This window comes from Rattus norvegicus, chromosome 17 (assembly GCF_021556685.1).
Source record: "Rattus norvegicus strain SHRSP/BbbUtx chromosome 17, alternate assembly SHRSP_T2T, whole genome shotgun sequence".
In the NCBI taxonomy this organism is placed as follows: domain Eukaryota; kingdom Metazoa; phylum Chordata; class Mammalia; order Rodentia; family Muridae; genus Rattus; species Rattus norvegicus.
In genome coordinates, this window is record NC_141550.1 from 652,025 (window position 1) to 677,937 (window position 25,913).

The following is a 25,913-nucleotide window of genomic DNA, read 5'->3' on the forward strand; positions in this document are numbered from 1 at the left end:
ATTCCTGATGAAGTTCTTTCTCCTTATGAAAACATATTTTTAAATTCTTGCAAAAATATTTTGTTAGACCATGACTGTTGGAGTTGAAATGTGAAAGGAAGAAGGGAAAGACAAGAGGAAAGATAAATCACTATCTCCCCTAGAGAATTTAAGACTCTCCTTGTAACCAGTTTCCCTAGTAGTTTGTCTTTAATATCTGGATTTTAAAATGGGATTTAGCTGGGTTTGGTGGTACAAACCTTTAATCCTACCACTTGGGAGGTAGAAGACAGTAGATCTCTGTGAGTTCAAAGCCAGCCTGATCTACATAGTAATTTTTAAGTCAGCCAGAGTTACATCGTGAGACCCTGTCTATAAATAAATAAATAAATAAATAAATAAATAAATAATAATGGGATTTAACTCAGCAACACTATTAATAAGTTCTGGAGGTTGAGATTTCATAACAGTGGAAGCATCCTGTAGAAAGGGGGTTGGAAGGATTGTAGGAACCAGAAGGATTAAAGACACCAGGAGAGCATAGTCCACAGAATCAACTAACCAGGGCTCACAGGGTCTCACAGAGTCTGAAGTGACAATTAGAGAGCCTGTGTGGGTCTGACCTAGGTCCTCTGCTTGTGTTCTTGTGGGATTCCTAACAGTGGGAGCAGGAGCTGTCTAAGAGTCTTCTGCCCACTTTTGGGACCCTTTTCCTCCCACTGGGTTGCCTAGTTCAGACTTAATATGAGGAAATGTGTGCCTTTTTTTCCTTTTTTTTTTAATAACCTGATGTTGTGGTTTGAATAGGTTTAACCACCACAGATTCGTGTGTTCAAATGCTTGACCCATAGGGAGTGGCACTATTAAGAGGTGTGGCCCTGTTGAAGGAAGTGTGTCACTGTGTAGGTGGGCTTTGAGGCCTCCTACGCTTAGGCTCTCCCCAGTAAGGAAAACAAGTCTCCTCCTGGCTACCTTCAGATCAAGATGTAGAACTCTTGGCTCCTCCAGCACTAAGTTGGCCTGCATGATCCCATGATTCCCACCATGATAATGGACTGAAACTCTGAAACTGTAAGTCAGACCCAACTAAATGATTGTCTTTATAAGAGTTGCTTTGGTCATGGTGTCTTATTACAGCAATAAAATCCTAAGACACTTGATAGCCATGCTAGGTTGCTATCCCTGGGAGGCCTGTCCTTTTCTGAAGGGAAAGGAGGAGGAGTGGGTCTGAGGGAGAGGTGGGTGAGGGGGAAAGACTGGAAGGAGAAGACAGAGGGAAAACTGCAGCCGGGATGTAATATATGAGAAAATAATAATAATGAAAATGTCATAGCAACTGAGAGCTGAAGGCCAGGAGGCAACTCTGACCCAACCTAGGGTGTTCTCTGTCACAGTATGATGACCCAGTTCTCAAAGATGCCAACGGCAGTGGTAGGACCTGTGTTCTAGGTAGTTTCAAGTTGTCAACCTCCAGGACCAGGGCACAGTGAGTGGGGGAGACAGGAGATGGAAGTTGTTAGCCCTTCTTCAGCAGGGAGAGCATAGAGTTGTGCTCACCCTTAGGAGCGGTCCATGTGCAAGACCCTAACCCATAAGGAATGTGTAAGAGCTCGGCATCACCTCTCAGCCTGACACCTAGCATCTGTGTTCCACGGAGTTCTCTGTGACTGCCCAAACTCATGCCCTAGGTATTATTTTCTCATTTTTTTCATTCAAGAAGGACTTACAGAACACCTGTGAATTAGTAAAACAAAGAGCCACTCATGCTGTAGAGTGTGTTGTTTTCATTTCTGTGGGGAATCGATGCTTTGATCATTGCTGGGATTTTCCAACCTGAGAATGTTGGTGTTACTGTATCAGACTGAGACACTCATGTGTCACTTAAGTAAGACACACTCAAGCTCCCCTGGGGAAGTAGGGCACATCCTTGGTGACCATGGATTTTTCTCCCATGCCATATTAGTCTGTTTCCTGTCTGTAAATTGGGAGGTTCATGTTCCTGAGAGACCCTCAGGCTGCCTTTTTCTTGAGGGTTTCACTGATCCAAAGCTTTCCCCGAGCCTTGATGTATCAGGAACATGTTTGGCAGAGGCAGTAATAGGATTGGGGCCAAGGCTTCAGGAAATTTTCCCTGAGGCCCTGATGTGTAGAGAAGAAACACAGTACTTTCTCTAAAACCAGGAATAGGCTTGGCAGAGCTGATAAAGGCCTGGAGTTAGGGCCTTGGGAGAGCTGCACCTGTGGATCCTGAGACCCCAACAAACTCTGAGACAACTTTGTCTTCCACAACCCCTCTTCCCCACAAACACTTCTCTTCCAAAGTCAGATAATTTAATTTTTGTCCCTGCTTCTATTAGCTTTTCCCTTAGAGTATGTCACTTCTGATCCATAATTTCATTTGACACCATTATTATCTATTTGTTAAGAGCCTTATCTCAGCATCCTTTTCCTACCTCGGTCCTCCTCAAGAACACTTTCCTCATTAGATGCCATGTTTATAAGATTTTGTCAACAGTTTTCTTCAGACAGGGTGACAAATGGGTACACTTTGAGAGTCTTTCATTTTCTCTGATGGGTATAGGATGCATGTCCCTTAATAAGCTAAGAATGCTAGTCACATTTCCTCTCCTGTCTGTAGAACTTTCTCACTCCCTTTGGAATGAGTTACTTTTCTTGTTGCTGTAGCAAAAACCCTGACCAGGAAGCAATGTAAGGAATTCAGGCTATTTTGGCTTGTAGTTCAAAGGAGTCATTCCATTATGATTTGGGAAGAATTAGCAGCAGGAGCATGAGGCTGGCTGGTCATATGTATCCATAGTTAGAGAGGGAGAGAGAGAGAGAGAGAGAGAGAGAGAGAGAGAGAGAGAGAGAGAGAGAGAGAGAGAGAGAGCCTTAGCCTACTTTCTCCTCCAAGATTCCTAAAGGTTCCACAACAGGGACCTCAGCTGAGGACCAAGTATTCAAACAATGAACCTCCAGTATTCAAACAATGAACCCGTGGGGTGCATTTTGAATTCAAATCACAACAGAATTTTAGTCTACCTCTCCTTTGTCCTTATAATTCAGGAATTTGCCAATATATTTCTAGGTGGGATTGTTTTCTCTACCCTGGGGTTGGGTGGATTTATTCACCCTAGAGACTTCCTTCTAATTTTTCTTCCATCTGTTCCCTTTTTGTTTTTTTAAACTTCTGACTCGCTTCTATTTGCATACTGCCATAGATTTCAATCATTCACGTTTTTTTGTTTGTGGTTTTTCAGATTAATTATCCAGGATTGCTCTCTGGTCCTCACCAGCAACCACTCTGTTTTATAGCAGATGGATATCTTAATGATTTTTAAAGTCATGCTTTCATTGAGTCTCTGGAGATTTTCCCCCCTTTCTGTACTTAGTTCTCCTTGGGAGTTCTCTCTGCTTCTCTGCAGCTTCTACTCAGGCTGTGGAAACTGTCTATATGTTCCCTGCACAGGCAGCTTCATGATTTCTACATCAGAAATGATATGGGGTTAGTAGCTAGTGAGACAGTACTATGGGGAGGTAGACCTAAGCAATGTTTTCACAACAAGCACATGTGTAGCCCCTCATCTGCTCTAGGAGACAGGAAATGAGGAATATGGGCTAAAGTTAGGGTGACATCAGGCATAGTCATTAAATGTTGTTGTTTCATGTGAACCTCCTAGTACAGATTTCAGAATCCCTTTGACTAGGCTGTTCTTTGCTTGGGTAGTGTATTCCTTAGCCTACACGCATCAGGCTTATTTGAGCTACTGCAAAACAACAAAATTACTGTCAGTTGGCGAGGCAGCTGTATCTGACTCTGTGACCTGTGCAGAGTCTGGAATAAGCTGCTCCCTTCAGCTGAAGGGCAAGGAAGAGACAGTTCTTCTTTGGTTCTCTGGACTCAGTAACAGGCCTATTCTAGTTGGGGTGTTGTGATATCATAGCCCACCACTGCAGCTCTGTCAGGCTAGTGTGCCTGCAAAGTCCCACCTGCACCCCCGCCCCACAAGAAGAGTAGACAAGAGGTTTGCTAAGTTTAGTTGTTGCCCAAGCCTGGAAAAGAAACCAGGCTTCTCTCTGACTCCAGCCACATCCCCACAGCTCCTCGACAAAGTCTGCTTTCTCTGGCACGACGACAGAATTTATAGTTTCATGCAGACTCCAAAATTCTTACGAAAAGGGGTCCTGAAGAGGTAAGTCTGGTAAATTCGCTGAGACTGGTCACTGTCTCCTCAAATCCCGTGCTACCTTCTTGTGATCACACATCCCTCACAAATCATTAAGTCACCCAACCGGAAAACCAATAGCCCTCCCATTACCAAAAGGTGATTGACTATCTACTCAATTCTTCAGCTAACAGTCTAAACATCTGGGATAATCACATTTTCCCACATGTCTTCCGAGTTGGGAAATATAAATGATAGTTGAAATTTTCCACTCTAGTTTTCTAAAATTCCTTTGAAGTTATTATTTTCACAGGCATGAGATAGTGTTTTCTCATTTAATTAGTCCTAAAATCAATCTGTGAACCCTTTTTACCTCAATATCAGTTTTTATAACTAGTGAAAGTTAATAATAATAATAATAATAATAATAATAAAATAAAAAATAGGACCTAGCTCCCCTCCCCTGCACACACAAACAGATGTGCATCTTGGTCTTCATGCAGGACCTCCAACAAATGGAGCAGGGTCTGTCTCTGACTCTGTTGCCTGCCTATGAATCCTCTGCCCCTAACTAGGCCTCTTTGTCTCCCTCAGTGGGAGAGGTTAAGTCTTGTTCTGCAGTGACTTGATGTGCCAGAATGGGTTGATACCTGGGGGGAAGGGAGTTGGGGAAGGGATGTGAGGGATGGAGGGCTGGGAGGAGAGGGGGGTGCAATCAGGATCTAAAGTGGGTGAATAAATAAATAATTTAAAAGAACCATAAAAAATAATAGAACATCTACAAATAAAGAAAAGAATGAAAGGGGCTTGAGAGATGGGTCAGTGGTTAAGATCCACCTGCTGTCCTTCAAAGGACCAGAGTTCCGGCCCAGTACCCAAGATGAACTGCTCACAACCATCTGTAACTCCAGCCCTGGGGCATCTGAGGCCTTCTTCCAGCCTTCTTGGACATCTGCAGGCCCGGGCACATACGCATGTACATAAGCAAACAATAAAATGAATATTTTTCCTTAAAGAATTAAAACTGTTGTTTGCCAACAACTTTGAGAAAACCACCATGATCAAATGTGGTGTGTAACACTATTTTATATACACTCAACGTGCATATGTAAGTGTTCAATATATGTATATTGTATACCTGTTCCTATAAATGCAACTAGATATGTTCTTAATTATTTTGTTGTTATTTACTGTCACAGCCAATGCTATGATACAAATAAACACTACCCAATTTCAAAAGATCCATTGCGTTTGAGATTAAAGAAATATTAGGGAACCCTATAACATGCACTCATGAAAAATATGCATCTCATATTTTCTAAGATGTTCACAAGAAAGGATGTTCAACCTGAGGTTTAAGGGAACTTTGTAACTTCCTTATAACTTTTCTAAAAGGTCAATAAAATATTAAGCTTTTGTAAAGGGTAGAAAGCCAGGCATAGTGGCAAGCACCTTTAATCCCAGTACATGGGAGGTAGAGACAGTTGGATCTGTCTCTGAGTTTGAGGCCAGCCCAGTCTAGATAACAAGTTCCAGGACAACCAAGCCTATATAGAGAAACCACAAGGTAAAACAAAAAGTTTCAAAAATATACATCTTTGATCAATCATGGCCAAGATTTCTGTAAAACAAAAAGTTTTAAAATATATATTTACCTTTGACCAATCACCCAAGTTTTCTGGTTTGCACAGGCACTAATCCCATCTCAGAACATAATTGAGCATCATTGGTATTTAACTGCTTACAAATGGTTCTGCACTGAGCCATAGTCCGCTTTTCACACTTGTTTGAAGACAGATGACGCAACTCAAAAATATTCACGTTGGAATCTGAAGCCAACATTAACTTAAGTCAATTAAAAGTAGACTCCCATCCTACCTTCAGAGCCATTTTTACCTAATCCATTTGATCTCAGGATGTCCTTTCAAGTGGAGACTGAAGATTGTTATTATGATGAATTCTGAGGCCACAAGTTCCTAGATCACATTCACACATGCCCCACCTACCTCCACCTTGGGGCAACTGTGGTGAATTCTGAGGTAGAGGCCAGCCAACTGGTATAAAACTGAAATCCATTTCTATTTACAAACACCCCTTCTAAGCTATCCTGTAGGGCCACCCCCACACCTAGCAGCCTATCATAGGTAGAAGGCACAGGCTTAGAGCAGCTGACAGCTCTGCTGAGAAAGGGGAGGTGGAGTGTGTTTCTCAAGAGATGCTGTGTTTTTAACTCCATGGTCTTAGCAACTCGGTGTCGAGGTTCATGTGGGAGTTAAGCTTTCTGTAAAGGACAAGTCACTACTAAATTCCATTCTAGACAATTCCTAAATGAGAAGGATATCTCTGTAGGCACTGAGGCATAATTCACAAAAACAGGCAATGCCAATACAAAGCCAGGTGTTCAAACAAAACCTTGTGCATGAATTTTATAGCCTCATGATTCACAAGAGTCAAAAAAGTGAAAATCACTCAACTGTCCATCTATAAGTAAAATAACTAACAAAATGTGGTGTGGGCTGGGAGTGTAGCTTAGCACTAGAACCCCTGCCTAGCATGTGAGGACCCAGATTCACTTGCTAGCACTTCCAAAAGAAAATTTTTAGTCATATTTTTGGGGGAAAGAGGGTTGCTTTGGGGAAATTTATAATTTGCCATTCCAAAAAAAAAAAGGAAGTTTTGAAAGTAAAATAAAATTTTAAAATGTAAAATGAAGGATAGCCATTCTATGGCATAAAATAAAGTTTAAATAAAAGCCCAGCTAAATCTTCAGTTCCACAACAAGGGCAAAGAAGGAATCTATGTAATTTCCATGTCTTCGTGCCAAAAACTACATATGGAACAGTACGCCTTGAATCCTTGAAGCAAGTGCCTGCATGTAGGTTTGAAGTGGTTTCTTCTCAGCTGGGTGTCTCTGCCCTTCTCCTGACCCTATTTGGGCACTAACTACCTTGTTAAGCCTTCCAGGAGGAGGAGTCTTAAATAGGTTCTGACATGAATACCTGTCGTCATTTCTTCCTCTTTGAAATACTTTCCTTTCTGAGCAGGGGAATGGGTTAGAAGTGCTGTGAGTTTTGTCTGAGACGCGGGCTTTCTTATCATTGCTGAATGAAATCATTTAGGCAAGAAATGAGGGTTCAATAGCCTCGGTTCAGATGGTAACTCTGACACTCCTAAGTTATATGATCGTCTTGCTGAGCCAGTGTCTTCCCAAGTAAACAGAATGCAAAAAGTAAGATCCAAATGTGGACAACTCTATCCTTGTAGATTAAAATCTTGTTTGATAGATAAGATGGATGAAGCAAAGAAAGTGCAGGCTGACAGGAACCAGATGTAGATCTCTCCTGAGAGACACACCCAGAATATGGCAAATACATAGGCGAATGCCAGCAGCAAACCACTGAACTGAGATCGGGACCCCCGTTGAAGGAATCAGAGAAAGGACTGGAAGAGCTTGAAGGAGCTAGAAACCCCATATGAACAACAATGCCAACCAACCAGAGCTTCCAGAGACTAAGCCACTACCCAAAGACTATACATGGACTGATCCTGGGATCCAACCGCATACGTAGCAATGAATAGCCTAGTAAGAGCACCAGTGGAAGGGGAAGCCCTTGGTCCTGCCAAGACTGAACCCCAGTGAACGTGATTGTTGGGGGGAGGGAGGTATTGGGGGGAGGATAGGGAGGGGAACACCTATATAGAAGGGGAAGGGGGGGTTAGGGGGATGTTGGCCCGGAAACCGGGAAAGGGAATAACAATTGAAATGTAAATAAGAAATACCCAAGTTAATGAAGATGGAAAAAAAACTTGGTTGAACTAAGAAGAACATAAGGGATAGTTTTTTAAAATGGGTCAATTGGGGCTAAAGCAATGACTAGGTGTTTAAAAGCATATGTTATGGGCTGGAGAGATGGCTCAGTGGTTAAGAGCACTGACTGCTCTTCCTGAGGTCCTGAGCTCAAATCCCAGCAACCACATGGTGGCTCACAACCATCTGTAATGAGATCTGATGCCGTCTTCTGGTGTGTCTGAAGACAGTTATAGTGTACTTATACATAAAATAAGTAGATTTTTTTAAAAAATTTTTTAAAAAAACGTATGTTACATTTGCACAGAGCCCAGGTTTGATTCCTATCTCCAACACTGTGTTTTATCTAGGTCCAGTGAATCTGATGGCTTCTCCTGACCGCTGAAGGCACCAAGCATATATGTGATCCAACTACATACATGTAGACAAAATACATTTGAAATAAACTAATAGATCTAATAAAAAATTAGAAGAACGATTGTTAGCTGCAAGATTCTCTGTTAGTGGATTAAATGTTTGCAGAATTCCCAAGTATAGTAACAACTGTGAGAAATATTTTTGATGTTTCCCTTGAATTTTTTTCTCATGGCTTCAAATAAGAATGAAGAATCTCATATAGTTAATACAGTCTTGGTAGCTTTTGCACAATGTGATAAAGAAAAAATGAGAAGAAAAAGAGAGAAGAGGAAAAGGAAAAGGGGGAAGAAGAAAGGGAAAGAGGAAGGAAGGAGGAGGGAAGAGGGAGAAAAGAGGGGAAAAGGGAGGTAAAGAGAAGGGGAAAAGGGGAAAGGCAATTATCTTATAGTGATTTGCTATTTAGTTTTACTGTATTTTCTTAACTTGAAATATATTCATAAAAATAAAGTATTAACATTCATTTGAAGTTTTAAGATATAAACTTCATTGTGAATCTCATTGTAGTTTCAATGTATTCCTTGGAAATGTTTTCATTGCATTTTTTTTAATTGTTGCTTGTGTACAGAGAGTTTCCAGAGAAAAAAAAATTTTTTTCAAGCTAACTTTTCTTTCTTGTAATTAAAAAGAAAATTCTACTGTAGAACTTATTTCTGCTATTAAATTGGGCATCCAGTTTATAGTGGGTGCCCTTATTAAGGTACTTTCACAGACTCAACATTAAATATTACCATTTCAGCAAGTTGAAATCTGCATATCAGTATTGGATGAATAATTGTCACATGTAATGTGAGTTGCAGATTTATAGCCCACTGAACCAAGTAATGGGTTTGCAATTAGCAGCATAGTCAAAGGATTTGATGAAAACCAGAGCTATTTCTGTGACCAGATCAGTGACTGTTCCAAATGTTTTTCCTAAGGACAAAGTGTGCTTCTCTGTGATGGGACAAGAGCCACTCTAAAAGGAGAAGTCGATCTCACTTGGATGCGTTTGATTGGAAAACACTCACGAGGGGTCAATTCCTTCCCAGCTGGTAGAGTACTAGCAGGCCGTGATATGTCATCACCGATTCTATTCAAGGATTAATGGCTCCAAAGAACAAGATGCCTCACTAAATCTTCCTGTAAGATTATACCCAAGTGTGGTTCGTCCCACCATTCCAATCCCCTTTGCACACTAAGGGGCAGAGAATGGCTTTTCACAAGTCACAGAGCAGCAAGGCAAATGGGTAATCCATGCGTGTTCTAAACTACATCTCTAGGTTCAGGCCAAGTCATAGCATTCATGAGAAACTGCCAAAACAGAAGCTCGCCTACTCAGGACCAGGCAGGGGCGGGAGAGATGGGATTTCTTTAGAGCCATCTCTCACCGTGAGGGAAGGCTACAGTATCCCAGGAGAGATATTGCCTGATTCTGCTACTAATTTGGCTCGAATGACCTTGAAAGGCTGAGGGATTTCTGTCACTCCTTCGACTCCATATATAAAAGGCTCCAACAATGAGGTTTCAGAGTAGCACCCGTGACTTTCCCCAAGCGGAGCTGAGAAGGCAGAAACCAGGACACTTGCCCTTCTTTACACCCTAGCAGGATATCAGTTCACCTGCGGATTCATCTTTAAGGTACTATGCGTCGAGCTTGTGTTGTCAGGCTGTGGGAGCACCGTTCTGTAGCCAGTTGAAATGTATGTCTTCGATGAGTTGAGGATTTTTGTTTTTGTTTTTAAGCTCTGGTTTTCTTTTCCCTAAATGTCAGCGGTGTGTGGATTTCAAGTTTGAGAGTGTGAAAAAGAGGAGAATCGGTGTCAATCTCACAGAGTGAGGCTCTGTGAAGATTAACCAAAATAAGGAATATATCTCATGTTGATTGATGGATAAATTTAGGCCCAAGAAGCACTCGTTAGAGGTGCCAGACCACAGAAGTGCCTCAGGAAGCCGATGGGTAGGAGGATTAAAAATTAATTTGAGGTTTTTACTTGACTGAGTGATCTAGGACTTGAAAATTTAAGCCGTATAATTTTGTTTGTGTCTTTACAATTGGCTGTCCTGTGTTCCTTCATTAGAGAGATTGCATGAGTCCTACAAAGTCAACTTACAACAAATGTTACCTAACTGGCTACTGTAAAGTTATCTGGCAGTGAGTTCTAGGACTCTTAAGGGAAGTTAATCAGTAAATTTGAGAACCACCCTAGCAAAGGGGCTTATACTTGTGATCCCAGCACTCGGGAAAATCATGATTTCAAGGTCATCCTCATCTATGTAGTGAGTTTGAGACCAGTAGGCTAGCTACATCAGACCTAGTTTCAAAAAAAAAAAAAAAAACAACAACAACAAACAAACAAAGTGAAAAAAAATTTTACAGGGAAAGAAATTGAGCCACTTCCACAAGAGGAGCAGTCTCTTTTGCTAAAAGTTGATCTACTTCTGTTTACCCTTCTCATATATACAAGGCTTCCAGATAGCCTCATTTGGAAATGAAGAAACTGAAACCCAAAATCCATACTATTTCAACATTGTAATATCTTACCTAGAACTTAATGCTGGCAACTTCCCTAACTATTCAAGTTAAGGGGACCCCAGGGAACACACACGCACACACGCATACACACATGCATGCCTTAGCTCATAAATTCATAATGAGGAGATATCTTTACCAAAATTTAAAAGAAAGCATATTTTCTTTTCAATTATAGTCAATTAGTCCCATAAAATAAAATGTATTGAAACAAGTATTTTAAAGCTAACTATAGCCTAGGAATGTAGGTCAGTTGGTAGACTGCTTGTCTGTATGTACAAGACTCTTGTTTCTACCTCTATATACATGTGTCTGTACTCATTTGTAGGGAGGCCAATGGTGGACATCAGGGTCTGGCTCTATCACTCTTAGTTTTATTCCCTTGAGACAGAGCCTCTCATTGAACCTGAAGATATGCATTGCACACTAGACCGGCTTGCCGGGGAGCCACCCGACCTGGGATCTGACTGTCTTTGTCCTTTGTTGCTCGGGTTACCGGCACAAGCAGCCATTCCCATCTTCGACCTGGGTATTGGGAACTCAAACTCAGATCTTCTCGTTGTTGCCTGAGACCTGAATTTTGTTGTTGTTGTTGTTTTTTCACCCTCATTCTGAGGATTGATCTTACACTCTAGTGTTTTTTACAAGGCAAGCACTTTATCAATGAGTGATCCCTCAGTGTCCTCAGATGTTTCTACAAGAAATGTTAAGATCGGAGTGACTAGGGCTCACTGCCTTGGAGGAAATATGCAGTCTCTTATCATTGTTCCTATTGAGAAAATAAAGGCATTGACGTGTGACATCTAAGGGCCACTGGTCTGGCAGTTTGTGGAAGGGGAGCAAGAGACGGTTTCTCCCAGAACCTAGGACATAGCTGTTTGGTCCACAGAGAGCTCACTAGTCCATGTAAGGATCGAAACTTGGACACTCAAAAACAAATCTGGCCAGCAGACATGTTTTGACATTCTGTTAGTGCTTTAAAGTGTCTTGAAATTCATTGCCAATATTTTAGAATAAGACTAAAACTTTAAATATATATATATATATATATATGAACTGAGTGCCATGTCTCCTAGTACTCCTAGAATCTTCAAGAGTCTTCTAAACACACTGTGCTTCTGGTTTTGTGGCCATTGGCTTGTATGGTTACTAAAACAATAAAGAACACAAAGTAAGGTTTTATTAAGCATTAACCATGCCAGAAGCTAAACATTTGGGCCCTGCCATTTCTTCAGCTAGGCTGACTTTGTGTGTACACATTATTCTACTTTACAGATGAGGAGATGGAGAAAATGCATAGAACCTGTAACTGCTAGTCTGGGGCTCTCTCTGGGACACAGGTAGATCCATGGTGTGGCTACCTGCAGGACAGAAGACCTCTAAATGCAGTGAAGATTCCTTAGCTAGAACACCTCTCGTAATTCACACCATCAACAAGTGGTAGAATGCATGTGTGTGGTATAAGTTTCCTTTTTTTTTTAATTTTTTCCATTCTATCTAAAAATAATTTAAAGTGTGTGTGTGTGTGTGTTTCTGGGATTAAGCATGCTAGCCTAGCACCTACCTCTGGGCTGCCTGGTCTTAGTCATTTTAAGGAGCAGTGGTCAGGTGCTTTGTAGAATGAGGCTGAATTTTAACCTGTCTGCCATTTTCTTGTTCCTTTGTTTATTCTTTTACAATGTTATCCATAATTTACATTCTTCGATCAAAGTCTCTTCTGACCTCTGTTATCCCCTATCCCTTTCCCCTCCCACCAAATCCCTGATTCTTGCCAAGTTCTCTGCCTATTTTTATATCCTTTTAAATTTTATGCGTATGTGTGACCTGCTGCGTTTAATTAGTGTAGCCTCCAGGAGCATGGGTTAGGAGTCATTTGCTTGAGTGGGAACAATGTAACCGATGTGTAATTTTCCTGTGAAAATGTACCGAAAGGACAATGCACCCTAAGGCAGCATTGTATGAAATCAACAATTACCACTTTGATTTGACCCTTACTCATTGGATAAGGTGTTCCTTATTTCTGCTCTGTAATATTACTATTTTCCCCTCAGCCACCACATGCCCCCATACTCAATAAGATCCATCAAAGCGGGAGCTGGTATCTTATTCTAAAGCTTCCACTAAGAGGAGTCAGCCTGAAGACAGAGCCATGGGGCTAAGCCACTACCATATACCTCCTTCAGGTTTCATTTGCTGTCTTTTGTCAAGCTCAGTGTGCCGCAGATAGACTGCCTTCTCGGTTTTCCAACCTCTTTTCTTCTACTCACATTCACTAGGAATCTCTTTCCTTTTGTTTACTTACTATAATCGTGTATATCAATCTGAAGTGTAATATGTTGTTTTGTTGCTCAAATTCTAATTTTGGTTCTTGATACAAAAGTCCCCTTTGCCCTTTCAAAGTTCCCTAAAGCTGTTTTTTTTTTTTAAGTTATCCATGTTTTTGGCTCTATAAAATGTTTAGTACAAAGGGTCTTAAAGTCGAAACAGTATCCTCAATTTATTTACAGATGTTGGGTTCTACATAAGAGTCTGTGGACTCAATGGGAAAGAAAATGGGGAATGTGGGGTTTTTTTCTTTTAAGGACATGAAAGTAAGTTTTTATTTTTTATAAACATTTTCAGTGTGTGTGAACTCACTCATAGCATGTGAGTAGAAGTCAGAGAAAAACTATGGGAGCTGGCGTTCTCCTTCCACCTGTGGGTCCTAGAGATTGAACTCAGTCTACCGGGCTCAGAGGTAGTCCTCTTTACCAGTTGATCCATCTGGAAGACTCTGGAAGAAATGCTTCTTTAACGTTTCACACACATCTCAAGATTACAAAACATCACAAGGATAACTCAATCCTGAAGACATGAGTAAGCAGTACAGTGCTCCCATAGCATGGGTTTGATTCTGAGCACTGAAGAAAGAGAGAAAGAAAGAAAGAAAAGAATTCAAAGAACCCCCATGACCACAAGCCCAGACACATCTCTTATCGCCTGCCTGCCTTATCTCCTTCTATATTTTTCTTATCCATTTTTTGAATAAGGTGATACATCATGACCTTTAACCCCTACATACTTCTGTGTGCTCTAAGAACAGAGCCATTCTCTAATACTCACAGCTCCATTGCTAATTGGAGAAATTTAGGCAATCCTGGGGGTTAACAGGAGGTCTCTCTCATATAGCACAGGCTAGCCTCCAAGTCCTAATCTTGCCTCCACCTCCCAAATACAGTGATTGCCTGCCTAACCCAGTGTCATCTTAAAGGAGAGAAATCTATTCTGTATAGCCATGATTTTTTTTGAGGAAACAAAAACTTAAACACACTGACCCTGATACAGTTGTGAGCATGAGAATCATATACAAAAATACTCAGAACAGGACCAGCAACATGGCTCAGTGAATAAAAGTGTTAATGCAATTCCTGGAGTCCACCAAAAGGTAAAGGAGAAAACCAGCTCCATAAAGTTGTCCTCTGACTTCCACAGGTATACTGTAACACACATGCCCTGCCCATTCAATAGTAGTAATGATAATAATAATAATAGCAATAACAATAATAATAAAATGTATTTTTTAAAACCAGAATGGCATGTATGAGACCTTCTGACCTCTAGACTTGCTTACATTGGCTGTTCTTGATTTTAAGCTGTTGGGGTAACAGAACAGTTAAGCTGAATGTCAAAACAAAGAAGTTGTCTTCTAGTCTTAGAGAACCTGAGAACCTTAGGAAACCAAGGAGACATGAAATACACCCACAGGCTTCCCTAGGAGGCCACTCCCTGCCAACTGCACATGACTGAGTATGAAATCAACAAGCTGAAACTCTTCCGGGCAGAGGTAAAAGACCTAAAGTTGGATTTTTTTTTTTAAGCCAGTTGTCCAAGAGAAGAGTGCAGACACCTGAGGTGAAAATTCCTCTAGTAAAACATCAGAGCTTAATATCAGTTCAGTAGCCCAGGAGAGACAGCCTCCAAAGGCTTGCACATCTACATGTGGCTCCATGTTTCTTACTTCTGAGCTATTGAAATACTGCTGGTCCTTCCCCTGAGATCGCAGACACTTTCCCATCTTCCCAATCCCCAGAGGAGGCAGGTGGATGGTGCAATGCCTTTGCATTGTCACAGTAGCACAAAGGTGTACGGATATGGTTGATGATTTTCTGCCTGTACCAGGGTAGGTACAGAGACAGCCAGTCACAACTGGGGGTGCTCATCAGTTCCCCCAGAGAAATCCAAATGGAACCCTTTAAGACATGCTTCCTGTTTTGGGTTTTTATTTTCCTAAAATTGCTATCAATTCCTTTTCTTGTTTTTGATATGAGGTCAAGTACCCCCATGCAGGCTTCAGACATGCTCTGTGGGGAAGGACAATCTTAAACTTCTGACCCCTCAGCATCTACTTCCCAAGGGCTAGAATTCTAGGTGGTTCATTTGGTACTGGGGATTGGACACGGAGGTTCGTGTATACTAGGCAAGCGCTCTGTCAATACAACTACATTCCCAGTCCACAACTCCATTTCTTGAGGACCCAAGCTGCCAGTGCCAGCCACTATTGTGTCACTTACAATTAGCACGGCCAGTGGAAGCAATAAGTATAAAACGGATTAAGAGCTAAAGAAACAAGAGAGAGGATCTGGCCTAAATTGAAATGCACTTTATGGTGAAGAAGTTGTCATATTGCTAAAAACCGAGCTTTGATCTCCCACCCAAACAAGCAGTCATGAATAGCCTGTGAGGGCTGGGGGCAGTTGCAACTGATGGCAACTCTCATTTTTAGTAGATCGGTCACTTTTTCAACATGCTTGGCAACACGCAGTGAACGTGTTTACTCAGTCTCCAGAAGCTTTGCTCAAGGCATCTGTCCAGGCTCTAACACTGGGCCTTGGACAAAAAGCGAGAGCCTCTTATTCTATCGTCTCAGGTTTTCTAATCCTAACAGCCCAGCAACAGAAACAAATAAACCTTAAGTGTGAGCCGAGTCAGTGAGGAACAAAGCATTTGATATCACGTATGAACCGAGGTTGACGAGAGCATGTGTAAGTGATGGTTCAAGGTGGCTAACATTTTCCATGCTTGCTATGGGTGGGCATCCTGCAAACATGTATGCTATGTTTGCAGAATAAAAAAGCAGCAGCCCACGAATGAAGTACCCTGGGCTGAGTCACAATTAGTCTCCGTCCACTGGGTCATGAAACTGGAATTCTGAGCACAAAAAGCTCCTGCTAGCTCAACTTCGTGGTAGCAACCAGCCCAAGGCTCTCATTCTTGGTTCCCTCATACATCTGACTGACAGAACACAGCCTATAGAGCTGGTATGCAAGTCAGAGGATGGGAGTTGTAATGCCCATATATCCCCTTATGGATGAGGTGAATGTGAGAAAAACCTCCAGTCCCAGCTATTACTGGAATGACAAGCAGTGGAGTCTGTGGCCAATTTGCACGCTCGAGTGTGGTATGAGAAAGACAGCTCTGAAGAAGAACTGGGAAGAAAAGTGGGAGGCAAAAGGAAACGTTTGGAGGGTGAGCTAAGATGAGCATAGCATAATAAATCTGAGGCCAGCCTGAGCTATATGAAACTACAAGTATGGAGTATAAACCTTTTCTTCCAGGTCAGCATAAACAGTATTTTTGTTTGTTTGGAGGGTGAGCTAAGAATTTTGTTACTGTTCTTTTGCTATGGCAAAATAGGACAAGATGCAACCTGAAGAAGTTGGGATTTATTTAGGTTAGGGGTTTCAGGCCACAGTGTTGAGAAGGCATGGTGGCAGGAATGCTAGACACTTTCACACATCACATCCGTAAGCAAGAAGCAGACAGCAGACGGAAAGTGGGTCAAGCTGTGGAGTCCCAGGGTTCGCAGTCCACAGTGACCCATTTCTTCCACCAAGGCTCTACCTCCTAAAGGTTCCACAGCCTGTCCAAACAGTGCCACCAACTAAGGATCAAGTGTCCAAATGCAATCAGACTGCAGCACTGAAGGCGGAAGTTCAAGGCTAACACGATGGATAAAGAATGCACCTCCGGGCCCTGAGGAGTAATAGGCAGGCTAGAATAGGTGTCCTCCATACCCAACTCACCTTCTAGTCAAACGGAGAGAAATCAGACTTCATGAGGTGACTAGCTGGGCTCTCCTCTCTTCTCCATGAGCTTCTCTGTTTAGCTTAAAATGTTCATTCTAAAAATTTTGATGAAAGAAAACATTTCTGTAAGTACTTATTTAACCAAACTACCCTTTCTATGAGTACCAAATATATGGTTTGAATTTTCAAGTTTTAGGAAAAGGGTTTGGGGCTATCGCACAGTTAATGGGATGCTTGCCTAACATCTGCAGGCCCTAGGTTCCATCCCCAGCATTGCATAAATCTCATGTGCTGTGCAAACCTATAATCTTTGAGAAGTGGAACAAGAAGATGAGCATAGCATAATAAATCTGAGGCCAGCCTGAGCTATATGAAACTACAAGTATGGAGTATAAACCTTTTCTTCCAGGTCAGCATAAACAGTATTTTTGTTTGTTTGTTTGTTTGTTGGATGGATGGATGGATGGATGGATGGATGGATGGATGGATGGATGGACTGTTTTTGTGTGCTTGGGAACACACATTCATGCATGTATGTGGGTGTCAGAGGACAACTTTTAAGAATCAGTTCTCTCCTTCTATCTTGTTCGGGCAAGATGTTTCTTGTTACTTCTGCTGCCTTGCACACTGAAGCTATCTGGTCCCACAGGTTTCCTGGTGATCTCCCTTTCTCCACTTCCCTTTCTGCCTTAGGAATGTGAGTCACAGCACATGGCTTTTTACATGCGTTCCAGAAATCAAACTGAGGTCATCGGCCTTATACAGTTAGTACTTTTACTCACTGATCCACCTTCTCGGTCCAAGCAATATCTTTTTATGCACGTATACCCCCAGGAAAATGAAATACCTTACGTTCTCCCGCAAGGCCAACTAAACCCACATGGAATCCAAGTGCATGGAAGGGCAACCATTCCGGCTTTTAGTTCTATGAATAAAAGTGTAAAATCTAATCTATTTTTGTTATTGGTTTCTCTTCCAATGTCGAGTGACAAGAAATTTCTCGGAATTCTTCACACTGAATCCATTGGCATGGACATAAAAGTAAATGAAGTTATGTATGCCCTTGGAGACAGAAGACTGCTGTGGTCTGGCAACAAGAGAGCCCAGGGTTCACACACACAGAGAGAGCACTGTCCCTGCCTAGAGAGATCTCAGTAAGTCACCAGACTAGAACACTTCTTTTACCCAGAAAGGACAAAAGAAATCCCCTCTCTGACCTTCTCTCATTCTCTAGGTCCCAGGATATCTTAAGAGACAATTTTTGTTTTCCTGCAAGTTCTTTTAATTAAAAAAAAACAGTCAGTTGGGAAAAAAAACATTAAATTGATTAAGAACAATTGAATACCTACTAAATGCTTTAAGCCACCCAAAATACCAAGACCAAATTCTTTAAAATGTGACCCCACTAAGTCACAAACATCTAAACACTGAGGTACTTGTCAGTCATAGGAGAGCTCTGAAATCCTTAACAGAGAGAGAAGGCAGTCCTTTTGCCTTTTTCAAAGGTCAGGGTGGGGAGGGAACCCTGAAACTGTGTGGGCTAAGCAAAGTTAACTAATCCTTCTGAGCATCAGCTTCCTCGTGTGCAAAATGGGAAATTAATTAGCTCACATTGGCCGTCCATAGTATAGAGTGTTCTATGAAGGTGGGCAGAGCTAGATTTAAACTCAGCTCTGTTTTAGTCACTGCTAACTACTCCTCAGCATCCTCATCTGGACAACGAGTGTAGAACCTACCCTCTCCCAAAGCAGCACCAAAAAGCAACAGCGCAATTGACAGAAGACGCCTCTCACACGTCCTGCTCAGAGAAAAGCAGAAGCCATTGTCACTGTGAGGAGAGACAGGGAAATACAGCATGCGTTAAGCAACTTTGGCTCGTCTCTGGGTTCAAAAGGTTTCTTTGCCTACCCACTTTATACCTATGCACCCTAAAATAAGTCAGAGGGTTTTTAACTATAATTAAAATGATTTTCAAACATAAAATCAAAATGTGGCAAAGAACTTATTTTACGTATAATGGGAACACTAGAAAGAGACTTCAGGCGAAGAGCTGGGGAGAGATTTACCAGGCAAAATGCTTGCTGTGCAAGCCTAAGAAGCTGATGTTGAATCACCGACACCCATGTTAAAGTCAAGTAGAGTGGTATTCCCCACACTGGGAGGATGCGGAGACAGACAGATTCCAGGAGCATATTGGACCCCCAGTCTAGCCAAATCAATAAGCTCCCAATTCAGTAAAAGCCCCTGTCTCAAGTGTTGATCTATGGTCTTCACATGAGCACACATAGGCAAGTGTACACACACTATGCACAATTACAAATGATTAAAAGATATTTTTAAATCAATAAATTTGTAGTAGATTAAAATTTGATTGACACCAACTATATCATTTGAACAATATTTATTTTAATTTCTGTGTTTTAGAATCATTTACATCACTACAATTTTTCAGTAACTTACAGTATAGTAAAATGACTAAAAGACAACAAAAAAGGGCAGCTGCAGTTTACCTTGAAGGGCCACAGATGACTTTTCTGCCATTGTTCAACTGTTTTCAGACTACTGTTTACATCATGATTATTCTTGTCTATGTGCAAAAGTAGACTCATCCCTTTGAGTATGTAATGACAGGGAATGTGTCTCTGAGCCTAAACTCAGCTGACTTCGAGCGTATCCCAAATCCAAATGCCTCTGCTTGCAGTACCAGGCTATACTTTGTCTTTCACTCTGCAGGGATGAACAGCCAGTACATGCGCAGGGAAGTCTTCTGCTGCGAGACCTGCGATGAGCTCAAAAGCTTCTGGGAAAAGGAGATCCGCAAACAGACTTGTTACCGAGAACTGGAAGAAGATCGCCAGGAGAGAAGCGCTCTGAGAAAGTATGGAGATTGCTTTTTCTGTCTTAGGTTTCCTTGGGAAATATACCAGATGTGGAGGGCGGCTCAATTCTTTTCATCATTCCCTGACACGAGCAGGTGGATGCTGGATGCTACAGTACAGGGGGAGGGAGCAAGAGCAAGATATCAGGGGAAAGAAGTGTGTGTTCAACTCGTAAATCCCGGAGAGGTATCTCCATACATTGCTCAGCTGCATCAAAGAAGGAGCAGGTTTTAGTCAGAACATAGGAGCCAGGGTAAGCCATATCCTTTGGGAATTTCCATGACAAGGCAGGAAAGAGGGGGTAGTTCAAGGTTGGCTAGTTTGAACAAACCCAGTGGGCTTCTGACTGGCTAGCCTCCAGTGCTAGCTCTCGGATGCTTTCCAAAGCGGAGCACAGTGGCAGGTGTGGAACTTGAATATGGAAAAGTCGAAGCTATAGACTTGCGTGTAGGTGGTTTGGAGATTGGCTGAGCCTTTTGCTGGGACTAAGAATGTAGCTTAGTTGTTAAGAGGCCTTACCTAGGTTGTACAAAGACCTGAGTCTGACGCCAGCACCAGATAAAGTATGATCCAAACACCTGTACCCCAGCACTGGACAGGTAAAAGCAGAAGGTTCAGAAGTTCAAAGCCATCCACCTACATTACACAAAACTCTGACTTATAAAAGAGGGTAAGGATTTAGTCCTGGGAGAGGCAGTCTCTCTCCAGCCATGACTGTTTTAAAAAGGAGTTAAAACATAAAATATGGAAAGTCAGAAATCAAGGTTAATAGAACCACTCATTCAATACTGCCACTGTCTGTTCCGGCTTTCTTTAATGCATCTAGCTGTCAACACTGCTAATATTTTACAGCCAGAGAACTATCTGCAGTGGAGGGCTCTCTTGCCCTTTGTAACAGGTCCAGTAGTATTTCTTGCCTCAAAACATGGACTGTTGGCAGGATTCCTAGTCCACATTGAGGTAAAGGTTCCTGGAGAGAAAAGTGATCTCTACTGAGAACCTATAGCTTACAGATATCAACAATAGTTTCTTCAACATAAACAAAAGTCAAGTTCTGGGTTGTCCAGATGGCTCAGCAGGTAAAGGCACTTGACACTTAAGTCTGAAGACCTGAGTTTGTTCCCCACAACCAACATTTGATTGAAGGAAGGGATTGACTCCACAAAGTTTCCCTCTGACCTTCATATATTTGTCATGGTACAAGCACCCACATATACGCAACAAGCACACTATAATAATTAATAATTTAAATAAATATGTTCTGTTTCCTGAAATTGTTTACTCAAGAGCTAGGTGTGGTGATACAAGCTGTAATCCCAGTACTTACGATATGGAGGTAAAAGTATCAGAAATTCAAGATCATACTCAGCTACCTACAGAATTCAAGACCAGCCTGAACTACATATAGCCTGTTTCAAAAATAAATGAATTAAAGTAAGAATAAGGTAAAATCCCTTCTTCAGCTCTTTACAACCGTAACCCCAGCATACAAGGCCAAACTAAGTTTCAGGGTTAGCTTGACGGGTATGTCTGTATGAAAAAACAGTTCGTGAAAACCTTCCACATCTGGAAAGATGAGTTTTGGAGGGAAGGTATGTAGTCTTTCTCTCATTGACAAATGAATTTCTTCTTTTAATTGAGAGTCTATAGAAAAGGAATAATTTATTTACACAAGAAAGCATGAATCCTATGAGTATCATGGGTCTAATATAAGACCCTCTCTTGCCCTCACAGGCCAGTTCTTCACAGCAGCAGGAGCAGCTCAACTCCTCAGAGTCTGTCTAGGTTCTTGTTCCTAAAGTAGGAACAGTCCTACTTAAACATGGACTCGCCAATGAGACAGTAGCTCATGTCGTCCAGAATGGCCTCAAACTGGCTATATATCTGAGGATGACCTTGAATTCCTGATCCTTCTGCCTCCATATCCCCAGCACTGGGATTGCAGACGTGAGCCACCACATCCAACTTTCTGTATCATCTAAACTTCTAAAAGTTTTTGAAGCCCTAAAGAAGAGGCCTCCTCTGTATCTAGAGAAGAACTCTGTCTCTCTTCCACCTATATCCCTGAGTGTCACCAGAAAAGTTATCACCCCTTGATCTCACTTAGAAGAAGAAGGCCTAGATAAGCATCTGCCCCATGTTGTGTCTGGAAAGTAGCTGGCTCTCCTGATATCCTTATTCCTGCCTCCCTTTGCTTGGGCCAAACCAGCATGGACACCTGAAGGCTCTCTCTGACCATTGCAGTTCCTTCTCCCTCTGTTCCTTCTCCCACAGTTCCTTCCCTAAATCTACTTTTGGAAAGACTCCCAAGTGAGATGCATAAGACCAGGTATGTGACGGAAAAGCAGCAACCCTGGGCTCAGATCCTCACTGCCCCCAGTGAGTACATGTTAGGGCTTGAGAATCTCACCGCCCTGCTTCCTAGCTAAGCCTAGTTAATTCTACTTATCAAGGAGAATCAGAGTATCCAGATATTAACTGCCACTACCCACCCCAATAAATCGAAAGGATCCAGAACAACAAATAAACATGATTTGGTCTTCATTTGAAAAGTGAAACCAGTATTTTCAGGCTAAAAGCAAAGACTTTAATACCAGTTATATTGCTCTTCTCATGTATCCGGATATCATTTTTAAAGATTTTTCTATTTTAACTTATGTATGTGTGTGAGTCTTGTGTGTGTGTGTGTGTGTGTGTGTGTGTGTGTGTGCACAAAGATGCAGTGTCTGTGGTGGCCAGAAGAAGGTACCAGATGCCCAGAAGCTGGAGTTACAGGCAATTGTGAGTCGCCTGATACGAGTACTAGGCAAATACATCTGTGTACCTCTGCAAGAGCAAGTGCTCTTCACCACTGAGCCATCTCTCCAGGCCCTCTACACTCATGTTTTACCCAGCCTTCCTCCCACCAACCACCTATGCACTTATTGTCACCAGCTTACTGAGAACCTAAAACTGAAAGAAAGTGGAACAGGGATTCAAAAGAGTGACCAAAAAGGAGCGGAGATCTGAATACCACAAACCACATTGAAAGGTCATTTCGGTCAACAAGAACTCAGGCCTTCACTGATTAGCAATCGGGGTGGGGCTGCTAATGAAAGCTAACAAATGTGTTGTGAATCCCAGATTCTGACACCATCTTCCCACAATAAATGATTATCCCGTACGTATTGGTTTGGGTCTGTTGTGGTTTGCCTTGGAGTTCTCTCTGAATTTGTAAAATAAAGGCAAGAGCTCGAGATTTGGGCAGAGGGAGGAGTCGGGCGAGAGAGGGGAGGAGTCAGGAGAGGGGAGGAGTCCGGAGGGGGAGGAGTCGGGAGGGGGAGGAGTCAGGGGAGAAGAAAGGAAAGCAGCGAGGAGAGAGTCGTCGTGGGAGAAGGAGAAGCTGGAGACCTGGCAAATAAAAGGTGCAAGGGATGAGGGATTTGGGAGCTAGGAATAGGACAGTGTAGGGTGGATCTGCCCAATCTAGACGCTAGATTGTTTTCATATTAATTGAGTTGCGTTTTCTTTGTACTGGCGGATTCGGGTTGGAGAGGAAACTGCAACAAACTGCAACATGGGTCCTCTAAGAGGATCGGATTAGATGTGCTGGAGATTTGTCAGGAAAACACTTATGAGAGAAAAACGGGGAGAGAAGTTGCCATTTGGTGACAAATGCTTCACACCTGGATCTACCCATGCACATACATTTACCATGTGTACATTTACCATAAATCTCATTGACAGGAAAGCTGTGCCACACACAACTCATGGATAATAAAATTTATAATGCCCTTCATGACAGATTCAGCACAGCGAGCTGATTCTCACAGTATGACTTTAATAGGCTTTGCTGACCTCTCGTATCTGTGGCCAACAAATGGTTACAATTAAATCAAGATTTGACAAAATCAAGTAAGAAATCAGTGCTCGTTTGTTATCCACCTCAGTCAGGAATTCCTATCATTGATTGTAGTAGCATTTAGTTCTGAACAAATATTTCTTCAAGTTTTTGTGATTATAATATGATACCTTTACGTTAATACAGACTGTACCAAGCAACCCACCAAGCTTGATGCATCACCCAGGCAGCCAGCCTTGTCAGAGAGCCCGAGAAAACCCTGGGTGTAATTGGAGGGGGAAGGTTTCAGTACAGAGCCTTTCAAAGATGCATGACAAGGAGAGCCTGTGAGTCCATAAGACTCTGAGATTGGACAGTTTGGTAACAATTAAAACACAGATGAAGCTAGGCGTTGTGTTGAAGGCCAAAAGGAAAGTAGAATAGATGAAAATATGGCAAGAATGGAAAAGAGTACATTCATCTTGATTTTGCTCATAAGAGAAACAATGTGAATACATTTTCCTTTCTTCTTTATATATTTTCATTTTGCTCTACATTCTGCCTCACCTCCAGATTCTTCCAGATTATGTTGCTTAAAGATTTTATTTTCATTTTGTGTGCCTGAGCGTGTGTATGTATGTGCCTCCGTGAATGTATAGGTACCACACATACACCTAGTATCTGAAGAGACCAGAGGAGGGGATGGAATCCCCTGGAACTAGATAGAGTCGTAGGGGGCTGTGAGCTGGTGTGGGGGCTGGGACCCAACCCAGGCCCTCTGCAAGTGCTCTTAACTGCTGAGCATCTCTCCAGCCCCTCTTCTCATCCTTTGATTGATTGGAAACCACAATCTTAGTTTGCATTTTCTATTGATCCGTCTGCCTGTTCCTTTTTTCAGGGTGTGTTAACAATGGTGACATTGTATCAAATAAGACTTAAAATCAGGTCCTCTAAGGCCTCCAACCTCATTCTTCTTCAAAATTTTTTTGACTAATCTACTTCTTTTCTTGCTTTTCCACATAAAATTCATTAATTTTTTTAATGAAGTCTTGCTATGTTTACCCAGGCTGACTTCAATCTCTTATACTCAAGTAATCCTCTTGCTTCAGTCTTCTGAGAGGCTGAGCCCTTGTTGGTGACTATAAACACACTTCAACTGGAAGTTTGACTGGAATTTCATTGAACCCAGTATTAATTTGGGAGGGCTAAGTTAAATCTACCTATTCACTTATTTTTCTAGCTATTCTATGCTATTTCGGCTCTTTACTCATTGCCAAGAGCCATGGGCTTTATGAGAAATGAATGGAAAACGTAAACGGACCAGAAGTTGGCACTAACCAACTGCATGTGTGATGTCTCCTCCTCAGGCTCAGAGAAGAATGGAAGGAGAGATTGGAGAAGAGGCTGAGGATGCTGGATAATCCTGATGACAAGGAAACGCAGGCTAACCCTGAGAGCTGAGTGCTTCTGGCAAACCCTCAAGGGCATCTCTTTCTAAGAGGAAAAAGACTTTCCCGAGTTATAGTGACTTACTAGGCAGAACTTCCCCTATTGGCTCCCCCATCTGAGAAAGGATTTACATGCAAACCCCACCGTGTGCTAGTGGGGACTGTTGTTTTCCAGCTCACCCCTCCTCTTCCCAGACAGGACAGGGTGACTGCAGGGGTAGGATTCTTGGGTTGTTTTATATAAAAAGCACTTTGTGTTAGCACCCCTCCCCAGGTTTCCAAGGTCCACATAGTATAAGCTGGTCCTGCATTCTCCCCTCATCTTGAAATCTAAATGCTTTCTCTGAGCTTGCCCGGGGCAATGACCTTAACGAAATCTGGCTCCCTACAACTCCAGAAATTGGTCACAAAACCTTTGTCTCCTTTCTCCATTTTCCTGCAAACAGAGATGCCGGCAGAAATAAAGCTAGTACGAATTTTGAAATTTTAACAATATGACCTGAAAATAGACTGAATTCATTTTCTCTTCCTATAAACTTGGGGGGGGGGGTCTTTTATGATCGTGTTTTATTTGGGCACACTCGATGAAAGTAGAACCGTGGCTAAATAGTCTTGTTTGTCTCACCCTCATCCATGCTCACCTCAAAATTGACTGCCGCTGTCAAGACCTTCCACATTTGTCTTGGTCCGTTCTCTGCTGGTACAGCAAGTGTTGGCTCCGGAATCCTCAGACACATTCTGGAGCTCTGAGTCATCCTCACTTAGCTTCCTGCCTGGGCCTGAACAAGCTTCCTAGACAAATGGTGCTTACAGTAGCAAGCA

The 25,913-nt window shown here is 42.1% G+C and overlaps 1 protein-coding gene across 2 annotated transcripts; it reads left to right on the top strand.

The window, feature by feature from the left end:
* Window positions 1-955: 955 nt before the first annotated feature.
* On the top strand, window positions 956-25,586 carry Fam240b (family with sequence similarity 240 member B). Of its 2 annotated transcripts, none has more exons than XM_087589729.1 (3): window positions 956-1,050; window positions 19,678-19,822; window positions 25,011-25,586. In XM_087589729.1, exons 2-3 carry the CDS (start codon window positions 19,680-19,682, stop codon window positions 25,102-25,104), a joined length of 237 nt encoding a protein of 78 aa, XP_087445855.1. In that variant the 5' UTR covers window positions 956-1,050; window positions 19,678-19,679; the 3' UTR covers window positions 25,105-25,586. The 2 variants fall into 2 exon arrangements, with proteins under 2 accessions (XP_087445855.1, NP_001387851.1); NM_001400922.1 differs by lacking the exon at window positions 956-1,050 and adding an exon at window positions 9,646-9,987.
* Window positions 25,587-25,913: the final 327 nt, after the last annotated feature.

What these genes read in the sequence shown, in the direction of transcription:
- Fam240b (XM_087589729.1), top strand. Translation starts at nt 19,680, where the DNA reads ATGAACAGCCAGTACATGCGCAGGGAAGTCTTCTGCTGCGAGACCTGC. An exon ending in GAGAGAAGCGCTCTGAGAAA is followed by an intron (nt 19,823 to 25,010) that starts GTATGGAGATTG and finishes TCTCCTCCTCAG; the next exon opens with GCTCAGAGAAGAATGGAAGG.